At 41.1% G+C, this 24450-nt stretch overlaps 1 protein-coding gene across 1 annotated transcript in view; it reads right to left on the bottom strand.

The window, feature by feature from the left end:
• NPAS3 (neuronal PAS domain protein 3) overlaps positions 1-24450 on the bottom strand; it is an 863147-nt gene that overhangs the window by 107897 nt on the left and 730800 nt on the right. The window contains 1 exon segment of the mRNA XM_046007000.1: positions 18097-18271. Within this exon segment, the coding sequence (XP_045862956.1) occupies positions 18097-18271 (175 nt within the window).

The following is a 24450-nucleotide window of genomic DNA, read 5'->3' as shown; positions in this document are numbered from 1 at the left end:
TCACCAGGAGAGGAAACCTTAAACTCAAGTTCTCTCCCATGGTTCTTTTGCCAAAGTTAAAACTTTTTGGGGGGGGGGGGGTTTGGGCTGTAGTCTAATGAAGACTGATAGAATACTAACTCCAAGTTAGCAAGGATCTCCTTAGACCCATTTTGTTGTCAAATTCACTTTCTGAGTAAATGGAGAAACTAACATATATCATTTCTTAGATAATGTTTTAATATCCTGCATTGAATAAAACTTTTTTTTAATCAAGTTGCAATGGTAACACAGAACTCCACAAGGGGCTAGGGGGTTGCAGATGGCTGCATTACTCTGAATGTTCAAGCTTGACTGACCCATTTCATCAGCACTGTCAGAGCCTTGCACTGATACATGTTGACAACATTTAATCTTAAAAAATTGAAAGAAATGAATTAATATGCAAATTTCATCAGCTTTGTAATAAAAATGTCCTTGAAAAAAAACAGTGAACATGACCCCCGAGGAATTGTGTGAATTATCCCAGCTCAATTCTTTAAGTTAGTCAGAGGTACGCGGGTCCACAAGGAAATCAGTGCAGATTTGACTTGGAAATAATTATGATGAAGAACAAAACACAAGCAGGTTGAATAAATGTAACAACTTGGGAAAAAGTCTTAGTCCTGTTTGTTATTCACTTTGAATTAACAGGATTAGGTTTGGTTTTTGAAAATAAAGGAACACCACCGTGTAATTTTAACACCTAAGTAATGTGAAAACAATATTTTTTTTAACTATCAATTTTAGTGCATATTAAAAAATCACATCTGACAAACTCGGGTCTTTTTTGGGGGGGAGATGGAACCAAGTGCAGCTTTTTGACAAAGGAGGGAATTCTAGGAAACTCTTGTATTTACACCATGGTTTATAGGGGATTTCTGGATTAATCATTTTGACAGAAAAGGATAGTCAAGTCCTTTCTAATATAAATAAGGTTAACTGATTTTTGCTGATACTGAAGTGACCAGTTATTTCACTGAATTTACCGAACTGATGGGATCACATAAACATAGGCTCTAGATATGAGTCTGACTTACAGTAATCTCCACAGGGGCATGCGGAGGCACACTCTTGAACCACAAATTCATTCCAGAACAGTCATCCAGGTAGACAGGTGACTACAGCTCTCTGCCTTTGGGTCTGGACTCAACTGTAGGAAAGTGATAATGGGGGTTGGGCATAACAATTGAATATCTGTATCTAAAAGTTCAAGGTTTTTAACATCCCTGGAGGAGGAGATGGAATGTTAACAAAGGAACATCAAGCATTAAAGAAAAACAAAAACCGTCTTATCAATAAGAGCTTACCAGAGGTCAAAATGAAGGAATGAATGAGTGGTCTGAGGATAGATCTCGTTTCTTTTGCCCAAGTAAAAAGTCTCATTAATTTAAATAGATGTGTAAATATTAAGGGAAGACACGTGTGTTTTTTTTTTTTAAAGATTCTATTTATTAATTTGACAGGCAAAGATCACAAGCAGGCAGAGAGGCAGGCAGAGAGAGAGGGGTGGAAGCAGGCTCCCTGCTGAGCAGAGAGCCCGACGCGGGGCTCGATCCCAGGACCCTGAGATCATGACCTGAGCCGAAGGCAGCGGCCTAAACCACTGAGCCACCCAGGCGCCCCAAGACACGTGGTTTTTACATCAACCTTTGCATCTTTGTGCCACAGGCTAGAACATTTTTCTCTCTGACCTCCCCATGATGAATCATCCAATCTCCAGGGTCTGAAAGGAATTCACTTTGCCATTGGTTTTCAGTTGTTATTCGGGGCACTGCTGATTTTGCCAAGGTGAAGTTTACACAAATTAAAGCTCTTTTCAAGACATCGGTGTGATCTCAATGCTTGCTTAAAAAAATAAAAATCACACCCACATCTGACAGTCTCCCACGAAGACCCCCAAACCAGGGTTGTTAATCTGAAAAACTCTACACCGCCTTTCAGAGGCTCTTGAAGTCCTGAAATTTTCTTGTTTTCACATATCCTTGGAAGACCGAGGCATTATAATACAGACTTTGCCAGGCCAAATTAATCTCTTCTGTAAGCTTTTGTGGTTCTCTACAAAAGGCTTTTAAGTTTCTCCTTTCTTTCTTAATCTACCATCAGTAAAATCCTACTTTTATAGTGCCCTTTGCACCTGCTTGCATAAAATGAATAACCCAACAGTTTAATTATGCACTATGCTATCGGTTGGGAGGTGATATAAAGTTGCAGATAGAAAAAAAGAATAAAAACCTCTTTTGGTATCCAAAATTAATATATGTCAAGCTCAGGGTAAATCTTAATCTTTCGAAACATTTTTCTAAAATAGATGTTCTTTTATCATCTGGTGCATCAAGACCCGTTGGAGGGAGGGAATAAAAAAAAAGGCATTTGGTTAACATGCTGCAGAACAGCACTCTCTTTTCCACCTCACTTCAGGCTGTTCTTGAAAGATCTGAACAGTTGTATAATAATGAAAAATGGGCAATACTTGGGGGGCACTGCCTGCGCTCACACACCTCCGCCCACGCATTCATCATTCTGCAGGTATTGTCAGTGAAAGTTTAATTGCATAAACACTCTGTAACTGTCCTGTCATATTTCTTGTCAGTCTGGATTCCCTCTCCGGGCTCACTATCTCACAAAACTATAATTGAATTGCTACCAAATCACAAGAGTTTCCCCCCACCCCAAATAAAATCTTTATGAATAGAATTTGTTTCCTATCAGCAGATTTGACAAATTATGGCAGAGGAAGGGCCCTGGTGATAATTTTTGAGTTTATTCTCAATCTAGCTATTTGCTGAATGCTCTTATCTATTTTTAAAAAAATTTTAAAGCTCTGGTGCGGGGGGATAGGGGGAGCAGCAACCCTAAGGGGATTGGTGGTAATAATTCTGCAGGACCAAAGGAAGCCAGTGGAAAAATGGGAAGATTATCTTTGCCCTACTGTGGAAGGGCGCTGATGGTAAATGAAAGATGTATGAATTCAGAATTAAACTAGGAATCTGTCAAAATGAAGATTTCACCAAACTATGTGAATTCTTAGTTATGAGGTATTAAGTACCCAATTTCGTCAAGTGTTTATTCCATCAAACTCTCCTTTCCTTTCTCCTTGCACCAAACCTTTCGGTGATCATTACTCATGTATGAGCTCTGAGCAGCCAGATTCTTTGACAGATTTTTAGGACCATGAACAAATGAAAATTAATCAAAGCCATGACATGCAATTTACTAAATATGTGATCATGAAATTTTAATGCATTTAACAACATTGTCAAAGTATTAATAGCTTCCCGAAATGAGTAAAACAGAATGTATCTGATGGGGACTAAGGACTATCTTTTGTCTAGTCTGTTTCATTTTACACTCTTGTAAACCACAGCCCCACCCTCCAGTTTCACAGGATGAGGTCTCAGCCAAGACCTGAATTTCAGCCATTCTCTTTTAGAATTCTATCGTTAGTATGGGCATGAAATATAGCTCCTGGTGAATAACTCTTAAATGGGATGGGGCTTCACCCAGATTGACAACTGTCTCATTGTTTATGTTTTTTAAATGTGCTTATCGAAACCATGTAGGATTGATGGGTGTTTTTAGATGAAGTTATGTTTTTGCAACAGACTTAATTTAGGACTAAGGTTAAGGCTTAGGATAAATGAGTGCATTAGATGATTAAAGAACATTTGTCTTGCGGGACACTCAAGTCATTTATTTATGACACTTAAAAACAAGCTAGGAAAGAAAGTACCATGGCTTTAGCGAAATCAGTTTTATACAAATGTTAAACTAAAACTAATGACTTTTTTTTAATGGAACTCCGAGATATGCCAGTTTACTAGATATCCAGAGGCAGAATCAAATGTGCAGTGGAGTGAGCATGATGAAAAAATACTGAATTTAAAAAGAAAAGTCTCAGTGCTGTGTATATGTGTGTAGGTATGCCCATGTGAACCTTCTTCCAGAAGTTTTTTTTTCCCCTTTTAATTATAATTGTTTCTTTATTTGAGGAAGTAGTTCTTCTGCCTCTCTTTAAAATGCTCTCTTTTATGGGAGAAGATTTTCTGATGGTATGGGAATTTGGACTATTGTACTGTCCTGTACTGGGTATGATAAAATACCTTGTCAGGGACGATGGGATGGCTCAGGGGATTGGTAATGGGATATATAGAGCCTTTCACCCATAGGTCATTGGCTTGAATTTTGTCCAGGTTGGCGGTGACTAAAAGTCATTAACATCTCATGACTGCTTGGTGGCCTATGTGAAATGAGTTTCTTAATTTATTTATTTAAGTCCATATATAGTACCTGTGGCTGGGGCATCGGGGCATCTCTCTTGCTTTTACAGAAACACTCCACAAAATCTACTACACTCATTTCAGTTCTCAAGATTCGTGATAAACTGAAGCCCTCCTACACCAGATAAATGGATTTATTTGAAGTTCAAACCATTAGCAGAACATCCACCTGTTCCCCAGCACAGCCCACAAGGGTGCGGGGAAGCTGATCCTATAGTAAAAGGAGCCACAGGCTGGGGAGACCTAACATCCAGTTTCGTGTCGCTTAGTCTCTTGTGGAGCCTGATCCGTGTTGTGGCTGGGGTGACGTCATGACGGCCCAGCCAGATAAAGAGGGAAAATAGCAGTCAAGCACACCATGTACACTATGCATGGGCTAAATCATGGTGTCCTAAGCAGAACACATTTTCATGGGCCAGGCTGGAAGCCTCAAACCTTTGGAGACCAACATCGAGGTCTATTCCAAAGTGGACCTGGGCAGCCTCCAACCTAGCCTCAGAAAAGGGGAAGGCAGCAGGCATATCTTGGTGTTCAGAATCTAGAAACAGTGGGATGGAGCTTCTAGAATAAGAATTAGGTGCCTCTGTTAGGCTTTAAGAAAACCGAGGATACAAAAAAAGGTGAATTTGCAAAACAGAATCTGTGCATTAGAGAAGCTGGAAGAAGGTGAATTATGTATTTCCAAAAGAGTCTTTCCTCTTAAATGGAGGCTTTCCAAAAGGACTCCACTTAAGGGGAAAAAGGGAGGGAGAGAAGGGGAGTTGCAGAGAGGGAGACAGGAATGGAAAAAATAAGGAAGGGGAGAGAGGGAGTGAGAGGGAGGAAGTTAGGAAGAGAGAGAGGGAATTTTCAGAAACATACCTACTGGGTGCTATGATCCATGTAGAATTTGAGCCCTTTAAGTCAGATAACTGGAACATGGTATCGGTGAAGCCCAAGTTCAAGTCTTACATGGACAGATGTCAACTTTATGTCGCTTAACCCCTGGCTAGCTTTTTCATAAGGAATAACTTTAGTAATAAGAGAATAATTAGCTCAACATTATTAATAATAGTGGTAATACTCACTGAATACTTAGGATGTGCCATAATACTGTTTGAAGCATTTTATTTCATTTATTTTTTTAAAAGATTTATTTATTTTTAAAGAGAGCACGAGTGTGTGAGTGGGGAGAAGGGCAGAGGGCAAGGCAGAGAGAGACTCTCCAGCAGCCTCTGTACTGAGCATGGAGCTGATACGGGTCTTGATCTCATGACCCTGAGCTCATGACCTGAGCTGAAACCAAGAGTCAGATGCTCAATTGACTGGCCACCCAGGTGTCTCAGATGTATAAACTCACAACACCCTTATAAGGTATGTTAATATGCTAATTTGTTTGAGGTTAAAACCAACAAGTGATTATTCCTACCCCATTCTCCAATCTACGCCAGAGAACTAAAATTGTATAATGGGCAAACTGAGGCACGTATAAGTTAATTAACTTGGTTAAGATCACATTTCTAGTATATGACAGAGCCAGGAATTCAAAATCCATGAACACAAGCAGTCTGGTTCCAAGACCCTGTGTACTTACCTATTGGCAACTACTATAGAAATAGTTTAAGAGGTATGTCCTACAGTTGGGGCTAGGACTGTCATCTTACGTCATCAACTCTTAGTTATTAGAGCAACCTGCCAGTTAACAAGACTGCCGATTTTTAAAATCCATGATGTGGGTAAGAGCTTTGAATTAAATTGCTACAAACCAGAGAAAACAACCTCGTAGCTGATGACCATGCCATACTGCATCTCCTATCCCATAGCTCTGACATATGCCCTTGGATCTACAACCAGTGGTAACCGGTTGGGGTTATCACTCAGGGGAGGAAAGCGATGTGCAGAGCTCTGGGTAGCCATGATCATACCCTTCCACCATGACCTCTTGGTGTATTGCTACGGTTTGTGGGAAACCAGAGACTTGTGCTCTGCCTGTGTAAGTGTATAGGAGGGCAGCGTAAAAGAGGGATGGATATGAGACCCTGCAAAGGAAAGCTCGGGCTGCTCTAAAAGTGGTGAAACTTGGAGCAGACAGGTCTTGACTTAAAACTTTAGTTAATTATGGGTTAGAATGACCTAGGAGCTCACATTTAGCAAAGTTTGAAGGGCATCCTGAAGACTGATGAGAGCTATTTGGGAGAGCTATCAAAGGAACTAGATAATTTGACCTCTGAGCTGAGTGACTCCACAGTCATCCTGCTTGCATAGGAGTGTCTTGGAAGAAGGGACAGGCGTGGATGGGAAGGAGTGGCATCTAGCTCGTGGAAACAAGATTATGGCCTTAATCATGTGTTTCTGGGCGTAAGAAGTTTCTCTCCCTAAAAAAAAAGTTTCCCATGGTCAAATAAATTAGGAAAGAGGAATTGTTATTGATCACAGAAATTTCAAATGTTCATTAAATTAATGCTCATTGCTACTCTCCAAGGAGAAGATAGGCTATGAAGATTTTCCCTTTGGTCTTCTGGGGTCTCTTATTCCAAAGAACATCTCACAAGGGCAGGTATGATAAGGAGCACATTTTGGAAGTAACAGGGCTTAGAATCTGTATCAGCTCTGAAATTTTCTCTAGAAAGTAGAGGCCAAGAGGTCCGTTACAAATTGATGTATAGGTTTACCTCTTGTTTATAAAATGGAGACATCTATAAACTGAATCTTTCTATAGAGATCCTTTTGATTCCTTTTTATCACTTAGTTTATGTGAAATATAAGTTCTGTGAGAGCAGGGGCCCTCCTGATAACCGGTATATTCCAAGAACTAGAACAGGGCTTAACCCATGGACATGCAATAAATAATGACTGAATGAGTAAAATAATGAACTAGTGAATGTTTTTCAAATCTTAGAGTACTGGGCTTATGTTTTCAGACTTTCGTATTACTTTTGTGAAATGGAAGATATTTCTCTAAATATTAGCCAGATTTTTAATTCATTTTTATATTATCAATTATATCAATTTTTGCCTCATTTGGACTAGCAGTATAATTTAGGGGATCAGCAGATAGTTTTGATTCTCCTCCAGTATCAACACTCACTCCATTTAATAAACAGATGGCTGGACAGAGGAAAGCAGAGTTTTAATCCTTTATGATGTCACTAATTTTACCGTTGCTCTTTCTGGTATTTTTGTCTGGAGAGGAAATCCCCTGACAAGTAAGCAGCACTGACCAGTAGACTGATATTTTACCAAAGGGACATGATACACTTTAATAAACCATAAAGAGGAACAGCTTTGAACCCTAAAGGAATTTATATCTTAATATTTTATGATCAATAGCATATGTAATTTAGTAATTTTCAAATTTTTCCAGATTTTATTATGAGTTGATGAAAAAGAGTGGACAGATGGTATCATCAATCCTAATCATGTGAAAGCTTGAGACTTGCATAATTTCTAAAATATTAACCACTAATAGCTCCTGGCTAAAGACTGACCACAAGTACATTTCTAACTTTTTTCTATTATCTTAGGTCCAAATCACCAATTCTTTTGTTGCAAGTCCGTTCAGTTTGTCCTCTCAAGCTCTACCCACTACTTTTGGATTTAAAAAAATGGCCTCTTGAATGGTTTCCTTTACTTCCAGTCTGCTCTGTTCAACATATCCTGCATACTCTTGACTTGATCAAGTATCAAGTCCAGTGGACGTAAGTTACCTACAGACAGGAATCAGGATGACAGTGGGGAGACCATTCTAACAGTCAGATCTGCCTGGGAAGGAGGGAGGTTGTGGTCTCAGGGGTTGGACAGCTGTTTTAGAAAGATGTTGAGAAACACCTCAATGAAATGGTTAAGGATGAGAACTCCGATGTCAGACTGCTCGGGTTCAATTCCTAGGCTCTCTACCTACTACTACCACCAACGGTGTGATTTTTTCCCACATTAAATTTTTTTCAGTTTACTTCATCTGTAAAGTGGAGAAAATAATGGTACTTTCCTCATTGTATTTTGTGAGGCATGAATGAGACAATGTATACACTAGGTTCAGCAGAGTGTTTGACGCTAGGTGACCATTCAATAAATATTAGTAGTTGTCCACAGTGATCATGTAAGATGGCACACTAGGGAGGATCCTTCCAAAATCAAAATTTATTTTTATATTTGCTTTTAAGTGATAAAATGATGTTTTCTTTGGGTTACTGCTCCATTTAGTAATTTATACCCAGAACATCTCCTACGATTCTCAGTTGCTTTTTCCTGACATTCCAGCTCTTCCACGATCTGGCTCCCTCCTAGATGGGCAAGCACCTTTTGCTTCAGTGAGAAGACTCGGCTTCTCTCTGCCTCACAAATGTGTCCCACTGGGCCACTTGGGACGATTCCCCCAGTAGATCATCCTACCTCTTTGCTCTTAGGTCAGTTTTCATGCAGCACATGCGACTGTTCCCTCCTCATCAAAGTCACCTATAGTCACTGAGCCTCTGCCTGACTTCTTACACCACTCGCCATTTTTATGCCCTGGTTGACGGTAGTGGCACTATTGTTATTCTTGTTCCTCTGGCTGTTGTGTCTAAGTCTTCTACTGAGGATGATCAATTTTCTAAGGGCACGTGTCCTATCTTCTACCTCTCACGTTCTCTGCAAGTACCCAGCAGAGTTCTCAAAACACAGGGCCCATGTTCAAATCCTGGGGGCACAGTCCACTGTGATGTGAGTCAAGTCCTTTACTATCCCTAGTTCTGGCCAAGGGTCATTGTGAGAAATACGTTACTTAAACATGCCTACTCTTATAATTGTTATATAGAGATAAAACACAGTAAAAGCTATTTATTAATATCATCATTAATGTTCCTAGAGTAGTTACGTAAGTTAAACCTTGGGTAGAAAAAACTAAAAGAGTCAGTACAAATTTCCCAAGCTAGCATTTCCTGAATTTGTTAATGAAATCAGTGGAAGGGAGATAGTTTGGGAGCACCTCCCATTCAGAACATTCCTACAGAGCCAAAAAGATCAATCATCAGAGGAACTAATATTCCTGTGAACCTATCATGCCGCAGACATTTTTTTTAGGTTAATTAAATAAGCAAAACAAAACAGAAGACAACCCCAAAACCCTTGACGGTGTGCCTCAGAGTCCCTGACAGTCATGGTCTATGTATGTTTGTGCATGTCAAATCAACTCACTCCCAAAGAAGCAATACTCGTGGGCTGTTAATTTCAGGGTTGATGTTTCTAACCTGAGACAGTTCTCCTGGGACTGCCAACAGCAGTGGCTTGTAAGACAGTGCTGCCCTCCTCATCCACTATGGTGTCCTCATTGTCATCACCACACTTCGGCATTGTGTGAATAATCTGTCCCTCTCACATGATGGTCAGCTCCTAAAAGGCAAGGAGCTCTAGCTTTGTTTCCTCTGTGCTTTGTATAGCGTCTGACACACAACAGACGTTCCTCAATAGTCTATAGAATCTCTAGTATCGTATCTCTAATATGAATTCTTGAATAAGAATTCATGTACTGTACTCTAGTTAATAATGACTACAGAAAAGACAGTTTCAAGCTAGTTTTGTCCATGGAAGATAGATGGTGTTTTCCATGGGTCCCAAGAAACCATGAGTAGCAGATACCTCCAGGAGTACAGGACTGATTCCTGATAGGGTCCTCATGGACTCTATCGTTCTGGTTCTTTTCCCACATCATGCCTGTCTTGGAAGACTGGTTCTGAAAGGAAGAGCCTGGAAAAACTTCCCAGAGCCTAAGGCAGAGCAGAGGTCAAATGCACAGGGATAATTTTGGCTGTGCTCTTGGCTGAGAAGGCATGCAGCTAAAGGCGACCAAGAGACTCAGGGCTGAGTTTTGCCTATAATTGATTCAGGTGCTACTGTTCACTGTGGTGTGAGGAGTTTCAATGCAGGGATGAAGGAAGGATCAAGGATGAGGTGGAGGATTTTAGTCCTAAGGGAGAGACTATATTTAACAAAAATAGAGTTTAGCCAATGAACTATGTGCACTATGTGCATAAAGGGATAGTTAAGTTTCTCTCTGGATGCCAGAAGACTCTTGGAAAAAAATTCTTCTCCAGGGTCTGCTTGGAGGTCTGCTATCAAGGTTTTGTCTCCTTTTTCCATCCAGTTCCTAGGCTTTGTACCTACTCCAACCCTCATATTGTACCCGTTAGTCTAACCTTAGCTGCTGAAAAACTTGTGTAGTTTCTGGCAAGCCACTTGGAATTTCCATCACTTCCCCCAACAACCTCCCTGCTTCCCCATCTGTAAAATAAGGATAACACACTGACCTACCTCAGAGGGACAGCGTGTGAATTAACTCCTGTAATTAGTGGCTTCTGTGCTCTGCATACTCCAGGCAGGATGTGAGCGCCAGCCGTGTCGCAGTGGCCTGAGCACGCTTTGCTTCTAATGCCGTGCTCGGGAATAACCGCTTGGCAAGGAGCTGATGACTGGAAGTTGCAAACTTTACACAGAAGCAATATTTCCGGTATTTTCCCCCAGCAATCATGAGTAAATTGCTCACTAGGGGTGGAAATGGTTTCCAGCCAGTTCTGCCTCTTCTGATCTGTGCACCCTGCAATGCTCAGTCAATGCCAGGTAACGGATCCTTCAGAAATCTGCTGTTTAGTGCAGATGAGGAATTCAGAATGGTATAATTTGGCCAGGGATGAAATTTCGGTGCAGCGATATGTATTAAAAGCAAATAACTTGTGCTTTGTTCAAGGCAAGAGTTGGAGAAATAGAATCTATAATTTGTAATCATCCAATGACAAAGACAACCGCTCTTTTGCTGCTTTGTTTTAATGAAGAGGGACAGGTCATCCATTAACAAGTCGTCTTGGGTTTCATTTAGAAACTCTGAAAATGTACCCCTTATCACCATAGGTAAAGAGAAATCAAAATTATGACCTAGAAAGCTAGATAAAATAACTGTTAAAAATAATGGGTTGAAAAAATTGAACTTCTAAGCCTTCAATAGAAGGTTCAGGAAAAAAATGCTACATATAAATGGAATGAAACTATTGTGTATTTTGATACGAGTCCTGTGTTTCTTTTATTGAACAAACCATTTGCCACCCCTTAAATACCATGATATTAATTTATATAAAAGCTGCACTTCTTTCCCCCCCGAGTTGCAACCACTGTGATTTAACTCTGGGAAGAGAAAGTTTGTTTCAAATTGGCATGCCAAACCCTGGGGAGATCCAATATCTCCTCTGGGAACAAAAGTGACGTTGTTCTCCTGTAGCTAAGTGAGTCACCAGCATGCTTTCGACGGGTCAGGGTGTCAAGCCCAAAAAGGATGCCACGCTCTGTGGCCATGAGACTTGGGAGCTGGCCTGGAGGGGCAGAGCTCGGGTCCCAGGCCAGCACAGCCTGGCGAGAAAACAAGATTTTTACCTTTTTTGGAGCTCCCTCAGGCGTGAACCTAGAAGCGTAAGGTCACTTGAAATGTCCTCATCATACACAGACAAGCTCACATCAATTAAGATGATGTGTGCCTACATCTTGAATGCCAGAAGAGAGCTCTGGAAAATACAGATTCCCTCCTGTGGCTGTTCCAGACGCTCTTGCTTATCATAGCTGGGAATAAAAGTAACATTTAAAAACAGCCTTCTTTCTGCAGGAGAAAAATAGTCCTGCCCCGAGGTGGTGTTTCTGAGGCACAGGAAGAAATCCGAGTTGAACGAGGTGGTCTCTGGAACAGCATCAGCTTGTTTTTAGGGTGGATGAGGCATCTTCATTCAGGAGTGGCAAAAGAAAATTTCTATTTCGTTTCAAAATAACAGTGACATAGCTAAGGGAAATGTTTGCATATGTATTTTTTGGTATAAAAGCTGGGTTTATGCATAAATGGTGATCTCTGTGGGTTATGAAAAGACTAGTTTTTGTTAGGCTGCTTTCTGACTGCTAGACTTGACTCATATGTGTGTACACGGGTATCAGCGGGGGCAGGCAAGGGCTGGGTCATCGTGAACTAGTCTGGATCACTGGTATAGGAGAGACGCATTTAATATTCAGTCCATCAGCGATAACTGTGGTACATTATCTGCTGGATTTATCTTTGCTTATATTGTATGAATATGGAAAGGAATTAAATGTGTGTTTACAGTTTGATAAACATTCAACATAAATTATACATTTTAATTTCATTTATTAGTTAGGGACCACGGAAAGCAGGAATTTCCCTGCATACAAACTGCCATTCAGATGGAAGGATTAGCAGCTTCCTGAAAAGGTACACTAAGTGTTGAGAACGAAATTCATTTGCGTCTCAAGTGTGTCACTGCGTGGTTTGTGGTTACATGGTTCATGATCAGAGTTTTAGAAAGACCAAGGTAGAGTGCAGCTCACTCTAGTGACTCCAGAGTTTGTATTTTATACTTCCAGTAGATCCAACATTGCCACCAAGAGTAAATCTAGTGCTAATCATAGTCGTACAGTGGACAACTTGAATGTTGCAGTTGTCGCGCACATTCGCAAGCTCTGCAGATGTCTACAAGATTTTGGTCTGATCTGGGAGCATTAGCATGCAGAGCAGTCTCCATGATATTATCTTACCATATAACGACTCCAAAAATCTCACCGAGATTAATGGTGATAACATAATTCCAGAAAGTTGCCACTCTCTATGTAGAAATATATTGGCAATAAAAACCAGTCACTGTGTGCCTTTCCCCAGTAGGGGATCTCTCACTTTTCTTTGATTTTTAAAGGCTTCAGATCAATAACTGGAGTGACATTATTAACAGCTCCCTCAACACCGTGGCCAGCGCTAATATTAAATCCATTACACCTTCTGTTTGACATTTGCAGTACAGCAGAAAGTGCTGTAGATACAGTCACATTGTCTGGGGACTGAGGTTGGATGTGGGGTTAGTAAGATGGTTTCCCTTGCCTGACTTCTAAATTCTGTTCATTGATAGGAAACTTGAACCAACAAAAAAAAAAATCAAAGACTATCCCCCACCCCATCAACCCTAAACTAGATTGTAAATAATTCACCCTTAAAGGTGCAAGTGTATCTTAGATCTCGGCAGTTCTTGAAACAAAATAATGATCTGATCCTCAGATAAGTCTTTACATTCATTATTGTTATTCCTAAACATGTATGCTTCTAATTATATCACTTATTGTGGAACTGTCTAATGAATTCAGAGGAACTGCGTTCCTGTAGAATCGAGGGCTGATCAAATTTACCACGGCACAGACACGTAAGGAGAAAATGCAGATTATTTCCATTCAGACAAGGACTCAACTGCTTCAATTTTGCTTGTCTTTAAAATATCCAGGACATAGAGTGGGCATAATAGCATAAAGATCATACTGTACAAAGATTATCTTAACCCCCTGTAACAGGGTAGCTCTGTCTGAAACTTTAGACAGAGCGCAATAACCTCTATTTTAGGCCATCAATGGTTAACCATGCTGCTGTAGTTATTCTTGACCAAAAGTACTGTCTCGCATGTTTTGCTAAATTGTCTAAATCCTGGTGCGGTATTGATTTCTCTCTCTATGAGCTTCTACCCATTCAATAAGCTGCAAGAACCTCTTGTCCTGGCTGAGTTCCCTCTGAAGCAGGACCCAGGTATATGACTCCCGCCAGTGCTCCTACAGTGGGGACTTGATTGTTAGCTCATGGGAAACAAACCACCGGAGACAGAAAGAACATTTTATGTTAAAGTGAGAAACATGACAGGGAAAGTTGCTGTGAGGTTAAGTGGAAAAGCAGATTACCAGAAGCCTCTAGGTTATGATCTTATTTTTCAGAAAGACAGACGATGACACCCCCCCATACTACATCCACACACACACACACTCACACACACACACACAGAAAATCTGGAAGGATAGTCATAGAGTATATACATATGAACAGTGGTCATTTGTGGGTAGTGGGATGTTCAATGGTCCATATTTATTTTCTGCGTTCTCTAAAGTTTCACAATAAGAATGAATTAATTTAAGAATTAGGGGGGAAAAAAGGAGTAAAGCCCAATTCTATGACCTAACCTAGGGAATATAAGGAAATTTTTAAAGTTCCTCCAGGATTTCTTGAAAGAGCTACTTTTTTATTTATTAAGCATTTAAAGGTGCAGCTCTGAAATTTATTAAGAGAAGAGGATAGCACTCATAATCCCCAGACTTAAGAATAATGAAAAGACACATGCAGATCTAGAGGGGGAAAAAAGGGACCACCCAGACATCCCATTCCAGAGGCTCTGTGCTCTCTCAGGTGTGAGAAGCTGCCGGGCAGCCCAATCTCTTTCAAAATGTTTAGACCTCCATAGACACTCTAGAACTTTGTAACTATACAAACAAGGCCACCTACGTATTATTCTTCTGCCTCCTGTAAGAGTTCTCTAAAAGAAATACTGTATTGACTAAACTATGAATAACTCTGCATACATGTAAAAGATTTATTTGGGTTTCCAACAGTCAAGAAATGCCCCCTCCTGCCCCCGGCCCCATTATCTGGAGAATGGTTCAAGTCAAAACAATCACAGGGCTGGCAGTTCAGAGAAAGAGAATTCCTATTATGGCAGAGTATCTCTGCCTCTTAGGCTGGTTTAGTCACTTATTTCCTTTTATTATAATGCCAAATGTTATTTAGATTTCAGTCATTTAGTAATGCTACGCTGAACACATCAGGGCTTCTGGAAAAGTCCATACCTTCATTTTTATAATCACCACATACTGATATCCCCTTTCCAACAAAATTACACTACTATTTAAAAAAGAATCTGTGTTTCATCAGAGTTTAAAAGATTATGTTGCAATGAACAAGTCCTCAGAAATGTCCCCTTGTATTATTAAGAATTAGGAAATCTTGTTAAAATTCTTTCAGCCTTTAAGAAACATAAGCAGCTTTGGGATGTAGTGCCTGACATGGACTTTTTAAAGTAATTCCCTTGGAGCAGTGTTAGTTAAAGGTAGCACCCTACCCTGCTTTTCAGTATTTAAGCAGTCAATCTAATTGCCCTTTAAGCCTAAGACCGAAAAGAACCAAGGCTACAGACATTAAGGCAAAGTAAGTTTCACATTTTGTAATAGTAAGAGCTATACTCTTCATCAAGGAAGAGAAACCTTTCTTATGCCGCTGTTGCTAATGAGCCCCAGTGGTTAAGAAATGTAGGAAGCAGAATTTTCAATTTTACTAGTTAGGATGGTTCCAAGAAGGCTGGGAGAGCAGGGGAAGGAAGCCCAAGTAAATTGTCAATCGTACTTCAGTATACGACAGAGTAATGACAGAGTAACTTTAAAGAATATACGTCATTCTCCTCCTCACAGTGTGCGTAGAAATGTTTTATGCATCCTGGAGCCTCCTGGAAGGCATGGGATTGATCAGAGTTCTTATAATCAATCTTAAACCAGTCTGATTTTGACTCTAGCTTATGATATCCCAGCAGAACTGGTTTACAGGCAGTGAATTTTTTTTTTTTCCCGATCAAAGTCTATTCCAAGTGACAAGTTACCCTTAACATGTGTTTGGGGAGCCATCAAGCTCAATATGAATCAACAGTGTGGTCTGGCCGCCAAGAGGACCTAATTCAAACTTAGGCTCTCTTAGCAGAAGTACGTTACCTAAACCGAGAGAGGAGACCATCCCTCTGCTTTGTACTAGTCAGAATACACCCAGAGGGCTGCACGGCGTTCTCAGAACCATACTCTTAGAGGGTCACAAACAAACTGAGGCATGGCCAGGGGTGGGTGACTACGGTGGTGGGGGTCTCAGGAACATGCCACTGCATAATGTTTGTGGGATGAAGGGCTGTTGGACCTGGAATGGAGAAGAAAGGCAGGAGGGAAGGGAGAATTTGGTCTATATCTGACTTCATGTATTTGAGAGGGAGGGTGTAGAGAAACGAGTAGATCTGAAGTGAGATCCCCAAGGACAGACCTGGGATCCGTGGGGAGAAATCATGGCAAAGCTAGGTTTTGGCTCCATATTCAGAAAACTTTTCTCTCAGAGTTGTATGCCAATTGGACAGGCAGCCTTGAGGTTTCTGAGCGTTCCACTGGGGTGGTTCCAGCCGAGCCTGGAAGGTTAGCTGTTGGCTTTGACATAGAGAGATGGCTTCTCTGACTGAAGACTGGAGATTGTCTAGCCTTGATAGTGAGTCAGGAAAACAACAAGGGTTTTATAAACCTGAATTTTTATACATTGAGTGTTGAGGAGTATTAGCAATCCAGGTTTCCTAATTCATTTCCAGAAGGAAAATCTCCAGAAGGAAAGAGTGAGAAACTATTTTGATGTGCTGTTTCTCAAGTCCGCCCAGATGTGAATATTCAAAAGGCGAAAATGCAGTTTCAATGATCTCACAGACATATCTATTTAGTGACGTTGGTGAGCAATGGTAAAAGAAGATAGGACTTCCCTGGGAACACAATTATTTTCTGTTTAAAATGGTTAAGAGTAGTCTTCAATACTCTCTCTTCTAATACCTGGTGCTCACTGGAGAAAGGCACTCACCAATGCTGTAGAATAATGCCTTAGAAACTGCAGTTAACTTACACGAGGAAACACGCATTGGTTTTAGATGGAATTAAAATATTTCCAAAGAGCCAAATATGTTTTTTTCCCCATCTGTGTGAGCAAACACACTGTGATTATTTTCAAGCAGGTTAAATTTAAGTATTTTCTTAGAATCCTTTTAATATTAGTCTTAAGATGGGTTGTTTTCCACTTTTCTTTCTATAAAATGAGTTTGTGTTGCAAATCTGTTTTAAAACAACATATCAAGTAAAGTACAGGCATCTTTAAAGAGTGCAAAAATAATTTCCCAAGTAAGCAAATAAAACTTTGCACTTCAAATCAGGCCTTGATTCATTAAAAATCTTAAACTTCTCATGAGAAAAATTAACATTTAAACCACTGCTGCTTGGCCAAGCACTCCACCACACAAGAATATGAAATATCTCCTCTAAAAAAGTACAAAAAGGACAAAACCACAAATGTGGAACTTCAATTAATTTAAAGCCCCAATCAGCAAAGAATAAATCCTTCGCAGATCTAATTACCAGCGCTCTCGGAAGACCCAGGCCGACCAGCCAATCTTCCCCGTGTTTGAACAGCTTGATGAACTAGGGGACTGATGGATATCAAGTCATTTTGTTTAATTTATAAATGGATTTTCCCCTAATACTTAAATTATCATCAGTACAACACAATGAAAATGGGAACATTCTGAATGCAAAGTCTATAAGAGTCCTGGAAGGAATCCCAATGAGGAATGTCACCTCTGTTCATTCCTCTATACAATTGATCTAATTAAATACTGAGGGTAGAAAGGCAGTTTAAAATGTAGCCATTTCTGTTTTCTTTTTAGCCTTAATTTATCTGTTCACATCTTTCAAGTACCTTCTGATGCTTACCAAAAAAAAAAAAAAAAAAAAAAGAAACCAAGATTTCTGTAAGTCCCTAATATTTTTAATTCTCTACAAGCTAATATTCAAGAAGAATTTATCATAGATTTTGGTGAGTAATAAATAAATGCACTACATTTAGCCACGGTAACAAGACAAGGAAGAGGGCTTTCCAAATCTGAACCTTTCCCTCTAGTAATCTGAAAGGGGAACTCAAAGAACTAGTGCCTTCTCTATGTATTGTTCAACTGAAATTAGATCTCTGGATTATACTTATTAAAATGTCTCCTTATTTTCAAATCCCTTCCTTATTTAATTACTACACAGGACAGAAAGCTGCACGGAATTGTTAACTACCATTAGACCTATTTATAGTCTCTTCACACTGGTGACTTGAGTGCAAGCATTGGCAAAGGTCCTACCCACCGTCCCCCACGTCGGGATCAATTCCCACCTGGCTCAGGGGTCTCCGACTGGGAGGAGGAAGATGCCGAGCTGGCTCCGTCCTCAGCCGTGCCCTGCGAAAGGAGACCCCGCCCCGGCGGGAGCTTCATGCCCAGCTGCTCTGCCATCTCCACGTGGTCCCCCGGGTGCACGTAGTCAAAGACGCTGCTGCCTGTCAGCTCCACCTAGAGGGGGAAGAGAAGGGGTGGGAGAGAAAGGCGTCAATGGCTTTTCTGCTCTCAAATTCAGCACCCCCGTGATTTAGATCTGGAGCGGAAAAGGAAACAGAAAGACTCAGACCCCAGAACCAATCCTACTAGTTCTGAGTCTCTGTCCTTAAATGCTGAGGGTTCTTCAAGTTGAAAGAGAAAGGTTTTTTTTTTGTTTTGTTTTTTTTTTTTTGGATACATATTTATTTAGCAATTGTTTAGCCCAGTTTTGTTTTGTTTTCCCTCGTACACCGTTTGCATAAAGCGAAAACATTCTGTGGACTGCGGAGGACCCTGCCTGGCGTGCAGCTGTTTTATCCAGGCATCATCAAATACTCGCATGTTTCGTGTCAACCGGATGATTGACTGAATTCTACGGTTTTCTTCTTGAGAAGTTGGGGCTTTGTATAGAAACAGCCGGAGATAGCGGATGAGTATTTTTCCTTAGAACACACTGAATTCCAGGATGTTTATTTATACATATCAGCTTATTTCTATGTAAATTTAGATGAAAGAAGGGCTGCTTACAAATATATGCAAAGGCATAATGTTTTCATTAAATATTACTCATTAGCACGGTAATCATATGGAGAATTTTCCATGCAAGAGAGGTCAGCTGGGGTCTGAACCAGCCATTTTTTTTTTCTGCTAGTATCAGCTTGTTTTGCCCTCAATCTAATAAGAGACATGGTACAAATCTCCTTGAGGGCCTTAAGAAAAGGTTTTGTTTTGTATACTCTTAGCATCAGGTGGATTCTAAAGGTAGAGAGTGAGTATCAACTATCAGAAGAGGGTCAGCCTGCCAGGGAGGGATGGCCTGTTTCTCTGTCAGGCCTGGCCCCTGTCTAGGTTGCCTGCTGTCTAACGGATTGGCCTGATCCCTGTGATCTGATGGTATAATTCTTACCTTCTAAAATAATGCTGGGTTCAATGTATTATGACTGGGATAGATAGGTCAACAAGAGAACAAGAAAAAGCTCTTTCTGGGGTCCCTGATGGGTGGGAGTTTCATGGTCTCAGGCCAGATCTGATGTCCCCCTGTGCCAGAAGTTCAGAAGATCCTAAGTTTCTTGCTGGATATTTACCCAGAACTCCTTCCTACCCTCCCCACCCTTTCCTGCATCAGGTGCAGCATCCCTCCAAATTCCACCTGAGAGACTGTGGTCTTTTTCTTCCAAGAAGGAAGCTTGGCAGTGGGCGAACTGTCACAGAGAGCAAAATACCCAGAGCAATTATTAGCCCCAGAACTCCAAGTCCCTGTAAAATGATCACATCTACTTCCAGACACCATTTGATTAAAATCGTAACGGGCTACACATCTTCAACATCTATCAATTAACAGGGGGAGAGCCAGAAAAATGGGAGGCTAAATTCAGTTTGGTTAATAGCTATTCCTGAAAAAGGCTTGCATAACTTTTACCGAAAATGAGATACTTTCTCTTTGCTATTAAATTACACTCTCCTACCGTATTACCCGACTCCTGACTCTATCATTTTACAATAACTATTTCCTCCATTTGATATTGTAGCGTAAATCAGGATTCATAAGTGATCAGTTCCTACCCTCTGGGAGGGAGGGATTACATGGAAATAATCCCTTTAATGTGCGCCTTGCCTCTAAGCATTTCACACAGCAATAAATGGGTAAACTGACTTTGAGCAATTAAGAAATTAAATGAAACTAATAAAATGTGTGTTTTAATATTTCTTGATGGTTATTTTGTTTGGGGATTAGCGAAGATGAGGAAGTCACTGGCATTTTGCAGGGAGTCCAATGGTAACACTTTAATATTGCTGTCACTTCTCAAACACTGAGTCTTCCTTTAATACTGCAATGTGCCTTTTGGCACAGACCACAGATTGTGATAAGATGACAGCACAGGTGGGAGATTAATAGATTTTTTAGGGGTGCCGGCTACTGAATATTCATAGAAGCTGGTCCTAACGGCGGTGAAGAGGAGTAGACCGCTGTCTCCACAGCCTGCTTGGCTCGGTGATGCAGTCATTTCCTTTCCATAATATAACAGCCCAGATAGAGCAGGTCGAATGCAAGACTGAGGCGCGACATGCTGCATGGCATTCCCTCAGTGCCCTCAAGGGGTCTGCCACCAGGTACTCCAGAGTCTAAGCCTGAACGAAAAGGCTGGCACTGAGAGTCTGAGTCCATCCCAGTCTCTCTGTGTGGGCTCGACTCAAGGTCACACAGCACAGGAGAAGGCACAAACTACCGGGAGTCATAACTTGACTGGCAGATCAGAATCCCTTACTCCTCTGCTGCGTGACCTTGGACCGGTCACTGAGGCTCTCCTTGGGCAGCAGTTTCCCTTTTGGAACTGGCACTGGCAGTTCTGCTGCTCTGTGGGACTGGGCGGGGGGACACCACTCACACTGTGTGCTACATGGAGGGGGGCACCCCCTGGAGCATCCCTCTATGGCAACGGCATAAGGCAGTGGCCCTGAGAGCTGAGCTGAAAACAAGACTTTCTCTACCTGCCTCAAAGCCTGATTTTGAAAATCTAGTGAAACCATGCCGAGGAAATCGCTTTTTAAGACAGAAGCAACACAATGCCTGCTGCCTCCGCCAAACAGCATTTGGTGGGTGACAGTGGGTGACACCAGGGCACCTGGGTGGTTCAATTGGTTAAGCATCTGCTTTCAGCTCGGGTTGCGATGATCTCAGGGTCCTGGGATCAAGTCCCCCATCGGGCTCAGCAGGGAGTCTGCTTCTCCCTCTCCCTGCTGCTCCCCCTGCCTGTACCCACTCTCTCTCTCTGTGTCAAATAAATACATAAAATCTTAAAAAAAAAAAAAATAGAATGGATGATGCCCAGACACGTGCACTCTTATGCAACTACGGTGAGGAGATCTTATGGTTTGGGTGGTGGCTTTGGGACCTGGCTTTACTCAGAGGGTGCAGCAGGCGTGATGCATGCTTTGAAACCCCACTACATGAGTAATGGTCTGGGGAGCTACCCACTGCTGTGTAGGAGTACTTTCCATACTTTTCTGGGATTAATTCTCATACCACTCTTTTCAAGTGTTCTGATGTCCTGTTTTACAGAAGAACTTGAATACTAGAAGAGGCTAACAGTGGAGGCAGAGTCTGGTTCCAAGTCTGTGTTGTCATCCTACCACTTCTCGGAGAGCGCATCTGCAGTCGGGGAGGCCGAGCGAGTGGGGACCTTTGAGCTCCACCACCCTGGAGCTCCACTTCTCTTCAGGAGCACGGGGGTGGAAGGAAGCTGGGGGAGGCAGGCAGCCTGCCCAACGCCAGGCCTGAGGATGCTTGGCCTTCAGACTCTCGGGCCAAAAAGGGGCACGAAAGCAGGTATACTAAAGGGAGGTAGACCTAGGGATGGACAAAAGTCTCTTGGGCCTGGAGTCCTCCTCCTCCTCTTCCTCACTTTGTCTAGCACTTTTCATGTTCCTCGCACTGCTTTTTGCTTTACTTTCTTAGATTTTTAGAGCCGGGAGAGACCCCGGCTAGAACTCACCTGTCACTAAATTCTGCCTCAAAGTACACTGCAGGAACCCAGAAGGGGGATCTTTCACTTGGTGAACACACATGACTTCATGCTACCTTGAAACAGGAAAAATAAATAGAGCTCCAATCCAATGTTACTACGGTTAATTACCTATCCTCAACTCCTCCGCGACCACGTCTTCCAAAATGTCCCTGCTAAGAACTATAACTAGTGTGTCCTACACAGCAGGTCTGTCACAAATGTTTGCCGAATAAATAAGAGAAAGATACTTAGGCCCGAAAAATTTTGCTTTATCTGTGCTTGATTTAGACAAGTTCAGGTTGGTTCTTTTATATCATTCATGACATTATTATTATAACAGTATTTGACCTATAAAATGAGTTGCAGTAGAGCACCATGATATATTTATTTCCAGTAAATATTTGTCCAATGCATGGAGACCTTGACCACCTTCCATAAAAGCCAACTGAGTTTAACTGAGGACAGGATTATAAAAATGCTGGGAAAGAACAGGTTTCAAGGCACTCTTTCACACAGCCAACTTCTGTAACCCTCTCTCTTCAATCTATGGCAGAACTGTGGCTGGTTGGTTACCCAAATGTTCACAGAATTTCACAAAAATGTTTCCTAACTGTTCCTTCAAATTGATTGTAGAACTTCGGAGAAATTTCATTTTATATTGATTAGGATTTATGTAATGGAAAGGTATAGCCTTTCTCTCCTTAACATTGTGTTCTTCTGATGGGTGCAAGTGGGATGCTAAGGCAAATATGAGATCTTCTTCATTTTCTAGTAAGTCCAATCACCTATGTAGTGCTAAAAAACAACAACAACAACAACAACAACAACAACAAAACCCAACCAGCCATGTTGTGTTTATTTAACTCAAGAAACAGACCCATGGGACTCTCTAACCTAAGGAGGGACACTTGCTCACTGGGTCCCCCTCTAATCTCCCTGAGTGACACGTAGAGAAACTGCTCTTTCACATTGCTTAGATACTGGAAAACTGAGAATGTACGAAGGGCAGGAGCCAGGCAATGAGTAATGAGCAGTCATATCCAGAAACAGCATTTGGCCTAAACTCCTTTCTCCCTGAGCTTCCCCATTCAAGCTTACCTGCCATAGATTCCCCCAGAACAGAGTGTAACTAGGAGTGCCATCTGCACAGTCAAGCTAAACCATGGCTCTCCTCAATGTTAATTCACATTCTGTTAGCTTGCATGCAATTTGCACACTAGACACAGTTGATTTGGTGACTCCGAAGTTTCCCAGAAAAAAAAAAAGTAAATATATTATACAGTGTTTGAGTTGACTTTTCCATGTAGGGTCACTGTACCCTGCTGGTAGATAGGATGGGGGACTAATTTGTCTTTTCATACATCAAGCAAGCATGTCAATAGCCTTTGCTTGGCCCCCTGGGGTGAGCAAATACTTTTAAACTACAGCGATGTACGAACAGTGCAACTCATTGCATTCAGGGTTCCTTTGGTTGAGACGGTTTCGTGTAAATGAGGAACAGGCAGGAGTGTTGCCAGTCCTCTCCACATTGGAACAACTTGAGAAAGACACTTTTACGAAGAAAGATCATAAAACCTATTTCTTTCTTCCTTTTAAAAATATTTCAGTTTTAGGAGTAAGACCTTGTTCATTTTTATCACACAAAAAATATTCAAAACTGCCATTTAAAGTACAATTTCCTAATCCTTTTATAGGATTTTGTTTTTTTGTTTTTTGTTTTTGTTTTTTTTTTTAGTTTTTGAGGGCATTGAGATTGGCGGGAAGACTTGGAGGCACTGTGGGTTTAGCCCTTTCCCAGAGTCCTTTGCAGCTGGGCCCTACTCCTAGAGGGGATGCCAGCCATATTGTAATAGAAGGTCAGACCTGAGAGAGGACAATGTTAGTGGCAAGTGGTTTTGCAAATGAGCTCCCAGGTTAGGCTTTCAGATCCACTGTAAGACCCTGGTTAGAAAACCCTGACCCAGGATAAGGAGGAAATTCTATCTCAGCAGGGCAGGTTAGGATTTGTAGATTTTTGGGGGTCACATTTATATTACTGAGGGATAATAAAGTGATAAAAGAATAAAATATAATAAGATGTGATAGCTTGATTAGCATAGGTTTTCTTTGGATTTACTGGTATCTTAATGCCATCTTCATAACTTCCTACGTATTGCAGAACTCTACTGAATATTTATGAACTGTTTTGACAGAAACTTGATGTTCTTTACTGCTCTGTCTCATTCTATGTATTTGCTGACTTATCTGAAGAAAAACGCATAAAAGCATTGGGTCTGTTACAGAAATACATGTATAAATTAGTAGAACAAGAAGAAAGAAAGGTTCTATATCAAAACGATGAGGCAGAATGAAAAATCCTTTCAATGTCATCAAATAAGAAAACGAATCCAACTCTCTTCTTACAGATATGTTAACAGAGCCTTCCCTTAGAAGAATTTGAGCTAAAAGATACCATATCGTGTGTTTATCTTCAGAAATAAACATTTTAACTCCTTTGGGAATCAGTGAGGCTACGTACTTTTCCCTTGGTGTTTTTTGGTATACTTTTCTAGAACCCTTGGAGTGCCAGACTTGAGAATATGCAACCACAGTATCCAAAGAGAAGGCTGTATAACCAGTTCTGAATTTTGATTAAGAAATGCCAGAAGA

This window comes from Meles meles, chromosome 6 (genome assembly GCF_922984935.1).
Source record: "Meles meles chromosome 6, mMelMel3.1 paternal haplotype, whole genome shotgun sequence".
Classification (NCBI taxonomy): domain Eukaryota; kingdom Metazoa; phylum Chordata; class Mammalia; order Carnivora; family Mustelidae; genus Meles; species Meles meles.
Note: the sequence above shows the minus strand (reverse complement) of the source record. Positions and strands in the feature narration are given on the sequence as shown.